The sequence below is a fragment of the Amphiura filiformis genome, chromosome 8 (genome assembly GCF_039555335.1).
Source record: "Amphiura filiformis chromosome 8, Afil_fr2py, whole genome shotgun sequence".
Classification (NCBI taxonomy): Eukaryota; Metazoa; Echinodermata; class Ophiuroidea; order Amphilepidida; family Amphiuridae; genus Amphiura; species Amphiura filiformis.
The window spans coordinates 62,671,164-62,690,162 of NC_092635.1; the positions used below are offsets into that span (position 1 = coordinate 62,671,164).

General features: G+C 39.3%; 1 protein-coding gene across 3 annotated transcripts in view; it reads right to left on the reverse strand.

Moving 5' to 3' along the window:
* The window catches only part of LOC140159336 (SURP and G-patch domain-containing protein 1-like), a 46,219-nt gene extending 27,252 nt beyond the window's left edge, over positions 1 to 18,967 (reverse strand). For 2 of the 3 annotated variants that reach the window (XM_072182781.1, XM_072182780.1), the window contains exons 1-6: positions 18,875 to 18,967; positions 12,892 to 13,069; positions 8,271 to 8,465; positions 7,801 to 8,036; positions 5,173 to 5,296; positions 2,603 to 2,712 (exon numbers count right to left, since the gene is read on the reverse strand). In XM_072182781.1, the coding sequence (XP_072038882.1) occupies positions 2,603 to 2,712; positions 5,173 to 5,296; positions 7,801 to 8,036; positions 8,271 to 8,465; positions 12,892 to 13,040 (814 nt within the window). In that variant the 5' untranslated portion in view covers positions 13,041 to 13,069; positions 18,875 to 18,967. The remainder of the gene's footprint in view (positions 1 to 2,602; positions 2,713 to 5,172; positions 5,297 to 7,800; positions 8,037 to 8,270; positions 8,466 to 12,891; positions 13,070 to 18,874) is intronic. The other variant, XM_072182784.1, reaches the window with a different exon arrangement.
* Positions 18,968 to 18,999: the final 32 nt, after the last annotated feature.

The window sequence follows — 18,999 nt, forward strand, 5'->3', positions numbered from 1 at the left end:
GCGTTACTTAAAGCAGTTTTTATTTCAGTTTTTACTTCTCTGTACTTTTCATAACTTTCATTTTATTTGCCAGTTCTTTTGTTTCCGTTTCCTTTTGTTCCTTTTGTTTTAATTTAAAGCCAAACGCATAAATTATCCATTCACCACTCTCAAACCAGATGTCTAGACTGTGGAGTTTTGAATAGGCCAGTTTGTCACTTTTAAAACTGTACCTTTGTCCAATCAAATGCTTGTAACTTTGCTTCTTGAAGTCACATTGGATTCAATGTGGTGTCATAATGTGCAGGATTAGATAGTGCATCTATTAAAAAACCAAATTTACCCCAATTTTGTTCAGTTTGGAAATTGTGATTATTTTTCCAAGTGTAAGGATACTTTATTGGCGCAGTATAGCTTTGCTAACTCCCAATCCATTTGTGGTGGATGGTCACATACATGGGATGACAATATTTTGATAGCAATTTATGTAACTCAAACAAAGATTACTTGTCACTCATGTGGAGTGCATCCAATGCTAACTAGAAACATCGCGGTTTTCGACGCAAGGAGTCGAATGGGATGCCTCCACCATGGCGATTTAAAAGTGTACAAATCCATTTTTAGTAATTTGACCTCAGATAACTTCTGGGTGACCCTGGATGACTCCAAAATGACATGCCAAAAATTTAGCTCTAAATGTTGACTGTACCCACCAAGTTTCATGCCCATACGACCAATTTTATCAATTTGATGTTAGATGACCCCTGGGTGACCCCGAAATGACCATCCAAAATTGGCTCTAAATGTTGACTGTACCTACCAAGTTTCATGCCCATACGACCAATTTTATCAATTTGACCTTAGATGACCCCTGGGTGACCCCAAAATGACCATCCAAAAATTTGGCTCTAAATGTTGACTGTACCTACCAAGGCCCATATGACAATTTTTAGTAATTTGAACTCAGATGACCCCTGGGTGACCTCAGATGACCCTTAAATGACCTTCCAAAAATTTGACTCTAAATGTTGACTGTACCCACCAAGTTTCATGCCCATATGACCAATTTTATTAATTTGACCTTAGATGATCCCTGGGTGACCCCAGTGACCTCGGATGACCCCAAAATGACCTTCCAAAAATTTGGCTCTAAATGTTGACTGTACCTACCAAGTTTCAAGCCCATACGACCAATTTTATTAATTTGACCTTAGATGACCCCTGGGTGACCCCGGATGACCCCAAAATGACCTTCCAAAAAATTGACTCTAAATGGTGACTGTACCAACCAAGTTTCATGCCCATAAGACAATATTTAGTAATTTGACCTTAGATGACCCCGGATTATCCCAAAACGACCTTCCAAAAATTTGGCTCTAAATGTTGACTGTACCCACCAAGTTTCATGCCCATACAACAGTTTTCAGTAATTTAAACTCAAATGACCTTTGACCTCAGTATATGACCTTGAACTCCACCCAAAAAATAGAAGCCAGAGTTTTTGACCATGACCCACCTATCCTGAAAATCTGAAGTCAATCCGCCCATCCATGCCCGAGATACAGCCTCCGGACGGAAGGACGGATGGACGGACATTGCAAAAGAGTATGCCTCGCGGTGGAGGCATAAAAATAGCAAAAATAGTCAGTAGTACTGTAAAAGTGGAATAATCATGCTACATTTATTTTCGCGCTTTTTGCATTCCCAGCTGTTACTGCAAAAATAACAATGTGTGAATATATTCGTTTTGCGTAAGGTAAATGTAAGGAATTTAGAATCATGAATTTAAAAACAAGGGAAACAGGTCAAAATTGGCAAAGCACATAAATTTGACTGGGGTTATGATAAAAAATATGAGCTTTCATCTGGGGTCTATTTCACTCAACCTTTCACCCTTCATAACTCAATTAAGTAACTGTTTGTAAAGTTACGAATATCCAATAGTAAACGTAACTTTACGAAGGGTCCCAGTAGTAAATTCCTATTACTTACGAAGGGTACCGTTCATAAGTAAGTTTATGGAACTTAATTATGACTTGTCGTAAGTTGCAAACAATTTCGAGACTTACAAAGCTTTGTAAAGTTTAGTGAAATGGACCCTGATGCCATAATCATGATTTTGATTGGGATCGGGAAAAGTGGGGGTTGAGGCGCATTGGTTATTTGGAGGGCATTGTGAAAAATCTAAACATTTTGCCTTTGGAACCGAGGAATATCCCGAGGGGCATAGCCCGAGGGATATTCCGAGGTCCAAAGCAAAATTTTATAAGTTTATAAAAATAGATGATTTTTACATCTTGCCTTTCCAAAAATCGATCAGGCTAAAACAGGACGACCAATAACAAAAGTGTGTATCACAATCTGTGCAAATATGGTAGCGCTCAATCCAAATACGGCAGCCAGCGCGCACGCAGTTTGTTCGACGCACAACAACATGCAAATGCCAGTCAATTGTAATGCGACATTGGAACAATTACGCATTTTGCGGTCAATTGTGAGATATTAATGACCTCGATTTGCGTTCAGCGTTTTCACAAATAACTAAATGTAATTGGACCGCACGCATCGCGTTTATTAATGAGGTTATGAATGATTAACCAATTGAGCTACATCTATACCATACCTGCTGCTTTGATTCTTTCTTGTGTCAGGCGATGTTTCTTAGCAACTCTATATTCAGCAAGTTTCTTCTTGTAGTACTTATAATCATTTCCATCTATATCATATAAGAATCTGAAAAGAAATACCATAATTGAGCATGTGTCATGAGAATCACGTTTCTGCAAAAGCAATCAAGTATAAATAAAGCTTGAGATGATAATGATATGCACATAATTTATTCTTTCCCCCAAGTAGGCCAAGGAAGAAAACATTTTCATCATTGACCTGGATTTGAACTTGGGACCCCTGGGTATCTACATGTAGACCAGCGCTCTTGCCAACTGAGCTATCAAGAAAGCCAATGGCATTGAAGTGTTATAGTACACTATATACATAAATGTAGACCAAAGGTTCCAAATCACATCTCTCCCACTTCAACAGCAACAAGTATTTAGATGAAATAATATTTGTCTGAACATTACTGAACGAAATGACACTCATCTGAATTGTACAAATAAACGATGTTTTTGAAAAAGTGTTAATAAATAGGCCTAAGTCTGATTATTCAATGTGAGTAGTGTACAACATGAACAAAAAGTACCTCATATTGGACAAACCACCTCGTTTTTAATTCCCTGTAACAATGAGGAATTATCTTTTGTCTCCCCTTTGTAATGGTTCACAATCCACTTTAAAACAAATTCAAGACCAGCTCTTGACATTCCACTTCAAAACACATACTAATATGAGAACTAATTTGAGGACTAGTTTGTATGGAGCATTGTCTTGTTTATTGATTTGTTAATGCTTGGTGGTAAAATACTTCACATTGGGTGAAATAAGCACTCGTTTTTATTTTGAGTGGAATAAGTAGGCCTACTCGTTTTAAGAGTACCTTGTTTTGCTACTTGTATTGCCAGGATAACAAAGCAAATCAATCATTCCAATTAGCAATTTTCGCTTGACAAAACCAGTAAGTTTTTACTTACTCTAATATTTAGTCCTACACGTCGGAGGACTTCATCAGATCTGATCCACTTTCCCGGGAAACTGACTTCTGGTTGTGATTGGTCTTGTCTCCAGTCTTTAAAAGTGGGTCATATACGTGACTTAGGAAATAAGTGCCTTCCTCTTTATTCATGGTCTTTGTCCCCCTCTTTCTGATCTCCATCGCTTCTCGTACTTCTCTGGATCTTCTGATATGCTCTTTGCCAAGTATCTTGGAGTCCTCCCAGTTGACAACATGATTTGCCCTAGCGACGTGATCAGATATGGCTGACTTTGTTTGTTCTTGTTCTGATGCCCTTTTCGTTCTGACCGAGTGAACTTTTTCTCATTCGCTTTCTTAACCTCCGCTTGATGTTCTGCTAGCCTAATCCCGAACAAACGAGAGGTTTCACCAACATAACTAAGATCGCAATTTTGGCAGCCGATCTCATAAATACAATTGCCTGTCTTTAGCTTGTCTCTCTTGTCCTTTGGGTGGACCAGTATCTTTTTGAGGGTTTGATGGGGCTTCATTGCAGTGTCTACTTTGTGCTTTTTGAAAATTCTTTGAACTCGTTCAGAGATTCCACTAACATACGGGAGCACTACCATCCCTTTGCTTTTGTCCTCATTCTTTTGATATTTCTTTGCGCTAGGTTTCACAGTACGTGAATTTACGTGAATTTTACACTGTCTGTTTTGTCAACTTGGTTTAGATGATCAGTTAAATTCTGGACTTCACCTGTTTTTATGATTTTTGGAGACAATACCAATCACAACCGGAAGTCAGTTTCCCGGGAAAGTGGATCAGATAGTCACATCTGATGAAGTCCTCCGACGTGTAGGACGAAATATTAGAGTAAATAAAACTTACTGGTTTTGTCAGTTTAAAATTGCTAATTGATATGTTTTACAAACCTGATGAATCTATTCACTGAAATCAATTCATACACTCTTAGATAGCGAGAACCAATCAGAGCAAGCGTTAGAAAAATCCAAACCATGCATTGATTGTGTCTAATTGCACTCCGCATACTACGCGCAGTGCTTTCGCACGCGTTCGCGTCTCGTAGGCTTGATTAATTTTTCGGGCGGGTTGATGCATTTATACATTTGTATTTGGTTCTTTTTTCCAATATTTTAAGTGATAATTTTATTATAAAAACAGCAAATATCACGTGTTTTTTTCTTCTCGTGTATGAAATAGGTTAATGAACTCGTATTACTTGTTGCTCGAGAAATTAGACAAAATAGTGCACTTGGTAAGCTTAGATGGCCTAGGCTGCTGAGCCTTGCGCCTTTTAGCGCCTGTATGTGGCCTGGAAAGTTTAAGCTCACTTAGGCTCTTGGGCTCTTGGGCCTTCTGCTTCTCGTGGACAACTGGACATCTTGGTTCATTGTGACTGATAAAGCTTCATTTTCACGGGGCTTGTGCATTAGACGCATCAACATCAGCGCGCGTGCATTATTTTGTCTAATTTCTCTCCCAACAAGTAATACTCGTTCATTAACCTATATCATTGTTCAGGGGAACTTTAAAACGGGGTGGTTTGTCCAATACGAGATACTTCCTTTTCACAGTGACCATTTAGCTAGTAATCTCACCTGTATTTTGGCTCATTTCTCTGTGTTGCTTTCACTGTTTCTTCAACTATCACACCTCCCTCTGCAACATTGTGCGCCAGTCTGTCAATGGCATCCCGGATGTCAGGATCCTCTGGTGGAGAGACTTTAAGGCTCCTATGAGTATTTGGCTTCACACGGGAGGGAGTTCACACACAAGAATTACCAGCAAATGGATGTGCAACAAACCCCCACATTCCCCCCGTGAATTTATACAAAAGGGTCATGCATTCTTATGGTTTAAATGAACTTCACAACATTCCCTTAATATTATTCCTTGCTAATTTGTGAAAACTAATTTGCACATTCATTAGCTGATGGTCTTGCGAGGGACCCACTACAAATCATTGGACACTTACTATGTTCATCAGAGAAGCTCATCACTAATAATGGCCATGTTGCCCATAAAATATATGTAAACACAGAAGTGTGGTTCTGATTGGCAAATTGTATTACTCAATGAATATCAGCACCTCATATAGCATCGGGTGACACTGTTCTTTTTGTGCGATTAACAGGACACAAGCATTGGCCAGTGCTGAACTTCCCTGGTAGAGACTCATTTCAGGCTTTGACTTTTGAGGTGAGCTTGAGCTTCTAAATGCTCTCATGAGTTTCTTCATGAAGTGTCTCAGGTCTATAGAATATTTAAAACTTAATAGTGATAAAATTATCACTCCCTGACTGCTCTCCTTAAAGGAAGTCTCAGGCAATCACAACATTATGCCTTTTTCATGTTAGGAAAATTATTATCGAGCACGTATCACATGGTTTTATTTTAAACAAACTCATATTGATCATAAAAACAAATAAAAACAGCCGTGTCTCACCACGCAATATTCAAAATTCTCGGGCAACAGATTTGTCTAGTGCAATGATGTCCCAGTAAAACAATGAAGCCTGGCGACATTTGAGCACAAATAACCATGACGTCATTGCACTAGACAATTTTGGCACGGGAATTTTGAATGGATCATGTGTTGAGAGACAACTGTTTTTATTTGTTTCTTATGGTAAATACGAGTTTGTTTTAAAGAAAACCATGTGATTCATGCTTGATAATTATTTTTCCAACATATAAGGCATAATGTCATGATTGCCGGAGACTTCCTTTAATATATTCAGGAGAGTAATGTGCAGATGGCTGCAAATGTCAAAGCCTGTGAGTAGTATGTTAACAAAATACTCACATTAATGGCTTATCATATCATGTTCCCGAGTCATTGCAACAGTGATATCATATTCAACCTAATTAGTGCCCCTTCCATGATAAGCACCCAATACAGATTTATTTTGAAGTGACAACTGCCTTAACTTCCATCAAAATGTCAACCATTTTAATTTACAATCAAAACATTTCAGTTTAGGATTATGAAGATTTTCATTTCAAAATATATACATTGTACATTGTATTTGTAATGTTTGTGTATGTTTAAAATCTTGATTTTTCATTATAATAAGGACACCCACCCGCCAAAAGTGACTAACTTGGTGCTTGAAGACGATAATTAGCTTGAATACAATAATTTTAATGATTCTTATCCCAAAATACCAATCAACCTGCTGATCATTGTGCAATCAATCACAAAGTAAACATCACTGTAGTCAAACTCACACAGAACTGGTGATAGCTTACCAAGTATTCTAAAACCTAGTAAACCCTGATGCAATTTCTTTAGCATACAACAGAACCAAATTTCTCAAACTGGAACATGTACTGCTCCTTACCCACAACAAATACACTAAGCTAACTTAATCAAAGCACCCTGGCCTACGCCAGTGTGCATCATATGGTGTCCCTGACATGTGTAAACCAGCGGTCTCAAGCTACCTTTGTTTTACGAGTTGTTAATGTCTCGCAATTTAAAAGATTTCAACCAACAAGTGAAATTTGAATTTTCAGTGTTATAATGGGCTATTTCATACACACCCTATGGAAGACATGAGGGAGTGTGAATTTGAAATGAGGTTAGCTGAATGAGTGACTCCATTTAAAATTTGTACTCCCTGGGTGGAAAATTAAGGTCATGTCTTCCATAGGGGGTGTATGGGTTTCAACTGGATTAACCCAATCTAGCAAATTTTGTTCATATCTCATCTGTAATGTCAGTAAGCTCTCAAAGCCCATTAGGAAAACTTGGTTTTGGAAAACAATGCCTCCAGTCCACCATTACAAAATTTAATTTATCCAGTAAAAACTTGTGATCCCGCTTGTGATGATAACACAAAACTGAGGTATACTTTTTTGAGACCTAAAAATCTGATCTAATAATCCATCACCAGTTCTGTATGTGCTTCCCTACTCCCCATGTCTGAAAAATACAGCATTTGATCTTTTAAATTATGATGAAAATATTATTCTGTTTGCCTGATGAAACATAGTGCAATCCCAAGTCTTCAGTAAATGGAAAATATTGGGTTTTGGCCCATTTTCTAAAATTTAGTTGACTACTTCTACTCTTATTCCCAGTTAGGAAGAAATAAATATTAGGATTTATAATGAGCTGTTTCACCTGGCAAAACAGTTTAATATTTTGTTACATAAAAAAAAAAGTAGTACTGTATTTTTCCGACATCAGGCGTAGCAGTCGCCACAGGCAATCAACTTACTTGGTATAGAAAATTCATCATCTGAATCTGAATCTGATGACTCTCTGAAGGCTTTTAATCTTGGTGCTAGCATAACAGCAGGCTTGGGTTGCTTATTGGCTGCAGATGCGTAGCTGGATGAAGATGATGATATATGGGATGATGCAGAAGGTGAGGATGATGACGCAGGTGGTAGTGAGGAATCGGACGCTGATGCAACTGCTGCTGCTACTGGTTGGGTCTGTTGAGTACTGCTGCTACCTGTTGGACATAAAAAGAAAAACAAATCTAGTGACTTTCTGCAATTTTCAGGTAGATTTTAATGTGAACTTGACCCTCTAGATTTTCCCAACTGATGATCCGTCACCTTGTTATCTAGAGCAAAACTATTTCATTTCTGAAAAATCACAGAGTGAAAATAAAGGTTTGCTTAGATTATTTAAATACAAAAAAAATTTCAATTAAATATTTAATATTTATAGAATATAAACCTACCAGCCTTTTGTTGCTTCTGTAGTTTCATAAATTGTTCCATGAAGCTGCCATCATTAGAGAACTGATTCATAATGGAAGATGACCCAGTAGAACCTGATGAGGATTTCTTCTTCTCATCACTGCTTTTATCTTGGGGTTTATCTGATGCTGTTTTACTAGTTACAACACTAGTGGTTGTCTTCAAGTTGCTACTAACAAAAGACAAAAATTAAATAGATGTCAGGCGAGATAAAAAGAAACCTGTTTTATGGGTGGATGGACTTTTCAAGTAGGGTCGGTCGGTCAGAAAATATAACCAAAAGCTTGAAAATTTGATGATTTTTTTGCAAACATATTTTGAAAATCAATAAATTTAGGCCCCCAAACAGCTGATTTTACATGATTTGAGCAAAAAGTTTTTTTAAAAATTCCCCTAAAACGCAAAATCTGGGTAATTTGGGACCGGAAAACAGTGTTTTTTTCATGGCCTTAAAGGAGGATTTCGTGATCCTAGCATCCTCTTTTTATGACATTTTTCAGTACATATCCACGAAAAAAGCCTATTCCCAAAATTTCAGTTGAGTGCGTTTTTGCGTTTGCGAGTTATGCATGATTATGTGTATTACACTGCTCCATATACAATGCGTTGTAATTTCGTTCTGGTGCACCAGAACGAAATTCAAATTTCACGATATCTTTGCAAAACAAATTACGCCTGCAAGAAATATTTTGTACATAAACATTATGTAGCCAGAGGTTTCCAGTGATATAAAAATCTCAACTTTCTTTGAGAAAAGTGGGGGGATGAGGCTGTGGATCATGAAATGCCCCTTTAAAAGAACTTGTTTATGTTATCATAACAGAATGATTATAAATGTGATCATTCATGAAAGTTCATAGATCATGGGATTTGGGTGTAGGGCATATTACATAGCATTTTCAGGTGTGAAATGCTAGACTTGTAGACAGAGAATTCGAACATGTTTGCCATGCAAAAACTGCTATGTACAACCTCAGCACATGTGGATTAAAATGTGTAACAATTTGCTAAGTGATATAAACTATGCCCTGGTTGACTGTTACTCCCATGGGGGAGCATAAAAGGAACACCATATACTAGGGTGCATCAAACGCCCCTCATGTCAACCATATTTTTTGTACCTAGTGTCAAACTGTGCCATTTAACTAGAAAATCATCCCCTCCAAATTTAAATTCAATCGGAGGTCGGGAAGGGGGTCCACCATGAGCTTAAAGTTTGGACAGAGGCAACCAGTAAAAGTCCGGCCGGCAGCTATAGAATTATATATACAGTTATACATACATTTTAATAGCTGCCTTTAGTGAATGTTTTAAAGTACCTCATATCTCAGGCAATACTCAATAAAATGCAAATCCATTTGAACTAAGCAAAAAGGCAGCTATTTTCAGACATATTTGAAGTCATAATAATAGCTGCCATGTGCACGTTTCTCTATTTACAGCCATTTCTGCATGGAAAATGGGTCCATCGCGTGCTGCCAGCTTAAAGTTTGCATGATAGTAGGGGTAGGTTAAACAGCCTTTTAAAAAGGGTGATGTTTCATATTTCTTAGGGAACAGGCTTATTTGATGCAGTATGATCTCCTGAGCATTTTGACACCATTTTCATCCAAATCGGCCAAAAAATGAGTTGGTGCCGGCCAAAACAAGTATTTGGACAGGGGGGGTCTGTGGGGGGTCTGAAAATCAATATTTTCAACAATAATCATTATTATATGCCTAATTCTGTTAAAGTTGGTGCTGATTTGTATGTAATTGATGTCTAGAATTCCATTTATGAAAGTTGCATAAAAATTGGAGTTGTCGTTTTCTTAAAATGGCTGTTTTACGTCCAAATATGGATGTGAAGGCGCTTTGCATAAAACACGCACACATTCTTTTCACAAAAAATTTTAATGATGCCAGTTTGAAGATAATCACATGTGGCATATCCTCAAGAAACTTGGGCATTGTATTGCTTTTCGTTTGACCGTGGTACCATTTTTCGTATTCTCAGGAAGCCTTCCATTGAAACGTACACGTTTTAAAGTGCATTGCCCCCTGTACAGTTCAATGGGAGCATTCTATGAAATATTCAAATGGCTGCCAAAATCAAACCGTACTATGTAAACCGTTCAAATTTCTTGAGCAGGTACTAACTATGATTATCTTCATACATACATCATTTAAATTTCTGTTTGAAAGATCGTTTGCATGTTTTATGCAAAGCGCCTCACATCCATATTTGGACGAAACAGCCATTTTAAGAAAAACGATAACCCAATTTTGATGAAACTTTCATAAATGGAATTCTAGACATCAATTACATACAAATCAGCATCAACTTTAACAGAATTAGGCATATAATAATGATTAATGACAAAAATATTGATTTTCAGACCCCCCTGTCCAAATACTTGTTTTGGCCGGCACCAACTCATTTTTTGGCCGATTTGGATGAAAATGGTGTCAAAATGCTCAGGAGATCATACTGCATTAAATAAACCTGTTCCCTAAGCATTTGAAGCATCAGGATTCCTTAACCCACCACTAATGATAGATGCCTTTTACTTAATGACAAATCAATCAGGCAGCTATTAAGTTTTCATTACTTTATACTGAACATCACTGTGGCTGCCATATGAATAACAATGTAGTAAATGTACTTATCTATGTTGCTTATCAGTCCATATGATATTGGTAAAATTAGGTAGCATCATTCAGTTTACGCTCTCTCAGATTAGGTGTCCGTTTTCTTTCTTGCTCCACCAATTGCAGGACATTTTGATAATGTTCCTAACTCTGGGCAGCAGCTAGGAAATCTGCACTGAGTTTCATGCCACGTTCTGCTGCATCATTTACCACATTGACGGCTCTAACATTGCTAAGCGATTGCAGAAAAACTGAGGACTCAGGCCAAGTGTCAACATTGAACCTTGCCTGCAAAATCAGCTAGGACGACTGTTGACTAAGTGATATTCTCAGGGTCAGGGAACTTTGGCTTATCAAAGCCTGCGCCAAGCGAATACATGGCTTTAGTGCTGCTGCATCAGGTTTAAGTTCAAGTAGCCTTCTCGCTAAAGCTTGTCTCTATTGTACTGGTACCTTTCCACTGAAGAGAGCAAGCAGTGCCATCTCTTCGGTGAGATACATGTACATGTACCACAGATGTCTGTTCAGGGCTTTGTGGGTTTGCGTGAGCTTGCGTGCACTTGTTGCAACACTGAAATTGATATCAGCATACTGCAAGAAGCGCTTGTACAACTGAAGATCGTTCCATGGCGGGTCAGAAGCAACACTGCATGTTATCCAGCAGGAACTTTAGATTATTGTTGCAAATACAACAAATTCACATATCTTTGGTAGCTGGTGCTTTGTTGTCACCGTGCCTTGCGGAAGCTGTTCAATGTGCATTAGAGAGATTTTGATACTATACAGCAGTTTGGACAATAATGACTGCTTGAATGTAATTGATTGGCCTGAGTCCTTAGCTTTACTGCTATCGCTTAGCAATGTTAGAGCCGTCAATGTGGTAAATGATGCAGCAGAAAGTGTTGTGAAACTTATACTGATTTCCTAGCTACTGCCCAGAGTGAGGAACATAATCAAATGTCTTGCAAGTGGTGGAGCAAGATAGAAAACAGACACCTAATCTGAGAAAGCATATCATATGGACAAATATTAAGCAATTTATTACATTGTTATTCATATGGCAGCCACAGTGATGTGCAGTATAAAGTAATGAAAACTAAATAGCTGCCTGATTGATTTGTCATTTAGTTAAAGGCACCTATTCATACACAAACTTTAAGCTTGTAGCACGTGATGGATCCATTTTCCATGCAGAAACAGCTGTAAATAGAGAAACATGCACATGGCAGCTATTATTATGACCTCAAATATGTCTGAAAATAGCTGCCTTTTTGCTTAGTGCAAATGGATTTGCATTTGATTCAGTATTGGCTGAGATATGAAGTACTTTAAAAACTTTCACTAAAGGCAGCTATTAATGTGTGTGTATAACTGTATACATGTATATAATACAATAGCTGCCGGCCGGACTTTTATTGGTTGCCTCTGTCCGAACTTAAAGCTCACGGTGGACCCCCTTCCCGACCTCCGATTGAATTTAAATTTGGAGGGGATGATTTTCTAGTTAAATGGCACAGTTTGACACTAGGTACAAAAAATATGGTTGACATGAGGGGCGTTTGATGCACCCTACCATATACGATAATTTAAGATGGACTGAGATTGCACTCCCACTTGACATGTTTTTATGTACTTGTTTTTAAGTTTGTACAGGTAAAAATAATGTAAGGGGGTTGGCAACATATGACTTTGAATTATTTGCAACTATTTTTAGTTTTCTATAGTGTTTTGTTTGTTTCGTTTTTTGGACTTTTTATATTCATTACATCCTTGGACCAAGGGCACACACACCATGAAAAACTCTACATGCCATGTTATGCCCAGGGTTATGCCATGTACCAGCACCTAAGTTTTACTGTACATGTACATGGGTGTCACACATCATTCCATATTAACGAATACAAAATTCATGTTTATATGGGAAAAATGCATGTGTTTATCTATCTTATTTTGATTCTTAAACTTACAACTTTATAGGTTGGACTGGTTTTGCTGTAGACTGTGCCTTCTGTTTCTGTGCTAGTTTACGTTGAATCTCCTGCTTGCGCTGCTCAATCAATTTCTCTTGATCACTTAATGATATATTGCCACCTCTGCTTCCTCCTTGATAAGCCATTGTGTATCACACACAGTGCCAATCTCTCACTGCATTTGGGCAAAAATACAACACTTTAGTATTACCCGTAACCACCCGGGTATAAGCCCACCTTTGGGCAACCGTCACTCAGAAGACCTGTTTAAGGCCCACTATTCAGAAAACCTGTCACCCAGAAGGAATAGCGAGCTTGTTTTCATTTAAAATGACCCGCTAATTAGAAGACCTGCTAATCAGAAATCCTGTTAATCAAAAAGCCTGCTCTGAGTAGCGGGCCTATTGATTAACGGGCCCTTTGCAGAATCACAGGCCTGGAAATAAGTAGGTCTGGACCAGGAGCGAAACATTTGGAAAAGCGCCTCCTGGTCCTCTCATTTTCTAGTATCATTTGTAAAGAGCCAGGAGTCATTTTTTTTAAAGACTTATCAAAATGCTTATTTTTATTATTTCTACAGCTTTCCATGCATAATAGATCCATGCTATTTGTTATTTAACTAAAATATTATTAATGGTTGCAAGACAAGACTCAGAAGCTGAAAGAGAGAAAGAAAGAAAGCGCAGTGATTTATAGTGCGCTACGCACAGGCACAACGCCTAGACATTGATCCACAAGCCTCAGCACACTTTACAGGTTGTCGCTGACCACTACGGCCCCACATCATTCCATAAACCATTAAACAACAATTCAGGGACTTTGCTGCTTCAAGAGCGCACATAGCACTACTTTCGGGCTGTTGCTATTAGTATACTATCCAGAGACCTCGCGCTGACGCGCTCGATTGAACGTCACGCGCTACGCGATCAGTTCCTCGCACTACGCGCTCGCTAAGTCCATGAGGGCCACAGACTGCGGCTAGAGCGCACACCCTAGACATTCCACAAATAACCTTCGCAACCAGGATCAGCTCCCCGAGTGTCGTACGAGTTACAACGAGTCAAATTAGCAGTAAGTTCCTTGTCCAGGGGAATTTCAAGCTAACTCAATTTTTTCCACGAGAGTGTACTAGGCACCACCAGGGTTCGAACTCGCACCATAGTCGAACGCCTTAACGATTGAGCTAACTCGACTACTGAGAAGTCAGCATCTTTATTGTTTTACCAGTACCGTACGCACAGTATCACAACAAGTTAACAAAATAATTTAGCTGTAACCAGGACTCAATTTGGCCTTGCCAGGACTTTTTTTTTCATGATTTTAGGAAAATTGTAAAATATTTCCTAAAACTATATCTAGAAACACCATTGGCAAAATTCAAGATGGCCGTCTTCATAACAATCTTACATAGCGACCCACACCAGAAAACAAGGCAAAATAACTGCCAAAATTTTGACCCCTGAAGGCTAATAACAAATAACGAAATTAGGTAAAAGATAAGATTTGGCACTGCATTTTATTGAAAATACATTGGATTAACTTTGACTGGGCCATTGCCTGAGCACTGTATGGAGCAATATATCTACCGGGCGGGTACAATTTACAGATTTTCTCCGGCGCCTAATTCTGGTTGGATCCAGACGGTAACTGTAGGGTAAAAATCGCTCGGCGCCTGCTTGTTTCCAGGCTTGATCACACCCTATTATCTATTCAGACAACCCCAACCCCAACCCGCCACTCAGAAAACCCAGTTCTCAGGGTTACAAGATATTTTTCCTAATTCGAACACGTACTGCCCCTTCATGTCCGAGGGGCGAGATGGAACAGCCAAACATCAGGAAAGCAACCAATGGGATACAGCCATCGAATGTGTGTCATCGGCCCAGTCATCAGCCCTCAGACTGGTGACTGTAGGAACCCATACATTCGATCCATACCAATGGGAAGAAGCGATGGGAAGCGATCTATCCAGATCTATCGCAAGTGACTTCATGCTGATTGACAGAATGCAAAAGCAGGCCCTTGCAACTCCTGGTCAGTGCAATACAAGATGTGACAGTGTAAAAGTGCCGTTAGGGATCCATAAAATGATGCTGCCACAGAAAAGAAGCCTGCAATGCATACGTATTGGATTACATGTGAATGACTTACTTGAAATTGACGCCAGTGCTTTGCCTCATGAATAATTAATAGCAGAAAAACGATACTGCCTACCATAGGCTAGCCTAATTAAAATTTATATTCATTCGATTTATTCGAACATATACACTATTTATTTATTTAATTACCGGTACGTCCTGTCATAGCGTGTCTGAGGACGTGTTCACCTGTTATCATAATCCTGTGACCCGTCCATGTATTTTTTCTTCTTTCCGTATTATCATGTCCACTGGTCTCTGACTCGCAAGTCGCGTGGCTCTGCGCCGTTTACGCGCGCATTGATGTACATGTAGTGCGCATTACGCACGCGGCGCCAACGCGCTGCCGGCCAGCTGCAGTGACGCTGTTTTTACCCATTTTCACTGTTTTTGACGCCAATTCTTGACCATTTTCAACCAAATTTTCGCATTACTATCTCGGTATATGCCTCGATGTCCCGTATGAATTTGGCGACATTTGGATCGAAACTGACGAAGCCTTAGATATCTCACCCACATAGTCAGTCAGTCAGTCACAACATTGCCCTACGCAGTGTCATCACCCCGATATCTTTATGGCAGAAATCGCCATGGTAGGTTGAATCCACAGCCACGCATGGCCATTTTGTTCCAACCTTTGAGACGCATAATGAGCCGAGGGACATCCCGACTAAGGCTACCGTACTGACAATAGCTTGGTAATTGACTTCTCTACGATGTGTAAGTGCGCTTGTATACGCCATGGATGTGAGTGAGTGCTCACACTACGCTGTGTGTGACCTCTGTGTGGGTGTGAGCTATGTCCAGCGAGGTCATGTCACACTTCCGGTGTGACATGTCCAGAACTCCCATACATTTTCAGAAGCGACAGACAAATTGCAGAACAGCGTGCCAATTTAAGCTTCCTGTAATATCTATTGCACATAACATACGAAGTCACAAACTTACAAACTTCAATATGAACTTCAAATACACCAGACCAGCTGTTAATCATTACCGATCCTTCAGAACGTTTTACTCATTGCAGCTGTTTGATGTAAAATGCGACTTCGCTATCTCCATTTTCCCTATCGAAACGTCAGGCGTTGTTTACAATTTTACCGGAAATGTGGGAAATCGCCAGGCCTTCTTCTGGAAATGCGCAAGGCATTGTGGGAAATTGTCAGAGCTGTGCACGTTGTGTATATAGCCTAAGTTCCTTGGCCCCGATCTCGAAACAATAAACATGGCGGAATAAAATGACCGTGCGTAAGCAGTAAGGGACTGGTGGATCAAACCTATGTAACTCATCAGTCTGACAAGGTCAGGTCATTACGCATCATCAGAGTTGGTAAATACGTCATCTGCTTAATTATTCATAGCTACGCTTGAACCGCTGGAATACATGGATTACGCCATTGTTGTAGCCGAGAGAGCAAGCGTGAGGTCTCGACACTTTTCGTGTTCTGGACACAAATTTGTCATAAATATATTGGCGATGTCCAGTATTTAAGGGCACTTTTTACATACAGGTACGTTTGCTTGTGATAGGGTAGATTCGATAGCTGTTTACAAATTGTACAAAATATCAATTTCATACTGACCTCAAATTGTTTTTACAAAAATATATTTTTCCATACGTTGTCATTGTATCCAGTTGTTCGGCGTTTAGGTGTGAGCATACATGTATATCGCCATGTGAGTGGCGCTCACATCAGAAAATCAAATATGTCTGTCAGTTTTTGAGTTCAAGATGCTCGCTTCTTTCTCAAGACGCTAGCTAACTACGATAATATCAGTTGAACATATCTGGTTTCTTATACGAAATCATTTACATAAGTATATTCATCATTTTCTACCCCGGTATCCAAAGATTTATCGTCTGAATATCAATCATGCATAGCACTATAAGTAGTCCTAAACCTTAAACATCATCCCAAAATTCGTCACCCTATTGAAAGCTGCGTTCATTCAATTGGAATTCCCACTATACAATGCTATACATTGTATAGCAAGCCCGGGGGGGTCACTCCCATTGTGGTCTGTACACCATCCGCGATAATGAAAACGCATAAAAAGGGTAGTTTTTCGTGGATATGCACGATACGCGCGTAACATGTTTAGGGTGTCAAAAACATGAAAAATTGGAAAAAAGGGTATCAAAATTGCAACTGCTAATACGCGGAAATGAAATTTAGGTAGGTATGCCAGGCAAACACATAAATTGCTAGTCAGCCAAATTCGCCGAAAATGTCAATGCATTTTTACATAGAAATTTAAAACAACTGGCCGAAGAAGGAAACCTAAATATGTTTTCTATACTTCACTTGACCCAAATATATGATTTTTTATGGTGATAAGACACTCGCTCATGGAATTTTAGAAGGATTTTGATAGCAGTTCCATTTAAAAAAACCTGCTATCATAATGAGACAAAAGATCTAGAAACACCCCCGAAATGCCGTTTTAGGGAATTTTGCTAGCTGAATCTTTTTGACATTGTTTGATGAAAGTCAATCTTTGACAAGATGTAACTTTGCTACAGGAAGCGCTATGAAAAAAGGGTTTTCAGTTTTGGCTTTGTTTACTCAAGGGCTTTAATTTGATATATAAAATGATGCAGTTTGATGGCAAATTTGAATTCACCTAGCATACCTAATTTAGCAACTTCTATACTAGCGCAATACAAAAAGATGGCGACAGCGTCGGCTTCCCCTGTGTATTACCCTGTGCGATAGCCTACTGAAAACTGCAGGAAAATGCTGCTGCCACCTACGATAGACTGCGTAGGACTGTGGAGACTTATGCTAATGACAGAAAAATGCTGCTGCCATCTACGTCCACATGTTGCCAGCGTGACGATCGCTGACCTCACATCGATGATCGGAGTTGCAATTCCATCGCACTTCGTGCTCTATTCTTATTCCATGAATTTAGGGTATTGATGCAAAGCAGGTCTAAAATCCCTGTTTAGGGTATCGTTTTAGCCAAGGGTTATCCTTGTTTAGGGTGCTTTTCAAAAGTTGATTATCGCGGATGGTGTACAGGCCACAATGGAAGTGACCCCCCCCCCCGGGATAGTAAGGCAGTCTTGGATGAAAAATTGAAAGTAAACGCATGAACATGGTACTACTAAGACTAGACTAAAGTACCAGTAAGCGTCAGGAGCTGGAATGGCCAACCTTACAACAAAGAAGATGCGTTGCCAGGCTCACCATGTTCTACAAAACCCAATGTAACCAGTCGGCTATTAACATCCCAGACTATATCCAAAAACCAACCAGGCTAGTACGTGGTCAGCACAGCCAATCATACATCAACATCCAGAGTAGCACCAATGTGTACCAGTTTTCGTACTTCCCTAGGACAGTTAGATGTTGGAACCTACATGTACTTCCAGTCTACCTAGTACAGATCCCAACTCATACAGCATTCCAACATGGTCTCTGGACTCTCATCAACAGTGGGCAGATCATCGTAAACAGACCCAGGGATCCAAACTTGTCTTTAGGTCACGACTTGGCGGCTGCAGTCAACAGCAACAGCCCATCGTGATCTACTAGCTTCATCACCAGCTGGATTTTTTACTTGCACTGTAAATATTGTCTGCACGGTTGTTTCGATGTGAACACATGTGATGTTACCTTTCCACCCTGGACAAGTATACCTTCAACAGGTCCTGTTCCAGTATCAACGTAGAAGTAAGCTTAAAAAATTACAACGCTTGACTAAAGCTTTTAGATACGTCGGTGACAAAGGAAACATTGGCCTGTGTGAAGTGAATGCCTTACATATTGATCAGTGCTGTAAAATCACAAAACAAGTGAAGTAACAAGTTGAAAAAAACGAAATTATTTCATTACCTTCTACGCGTCAACGTCTCTTTCTGACTCTGCAAATCCGTCCCCAAATGTACACAGTTCCTGGGCTCCGGGAAATTCAATCACCGTAGAGCGAAAGTTCACGGAAATCAGCAAAATGCAAACCT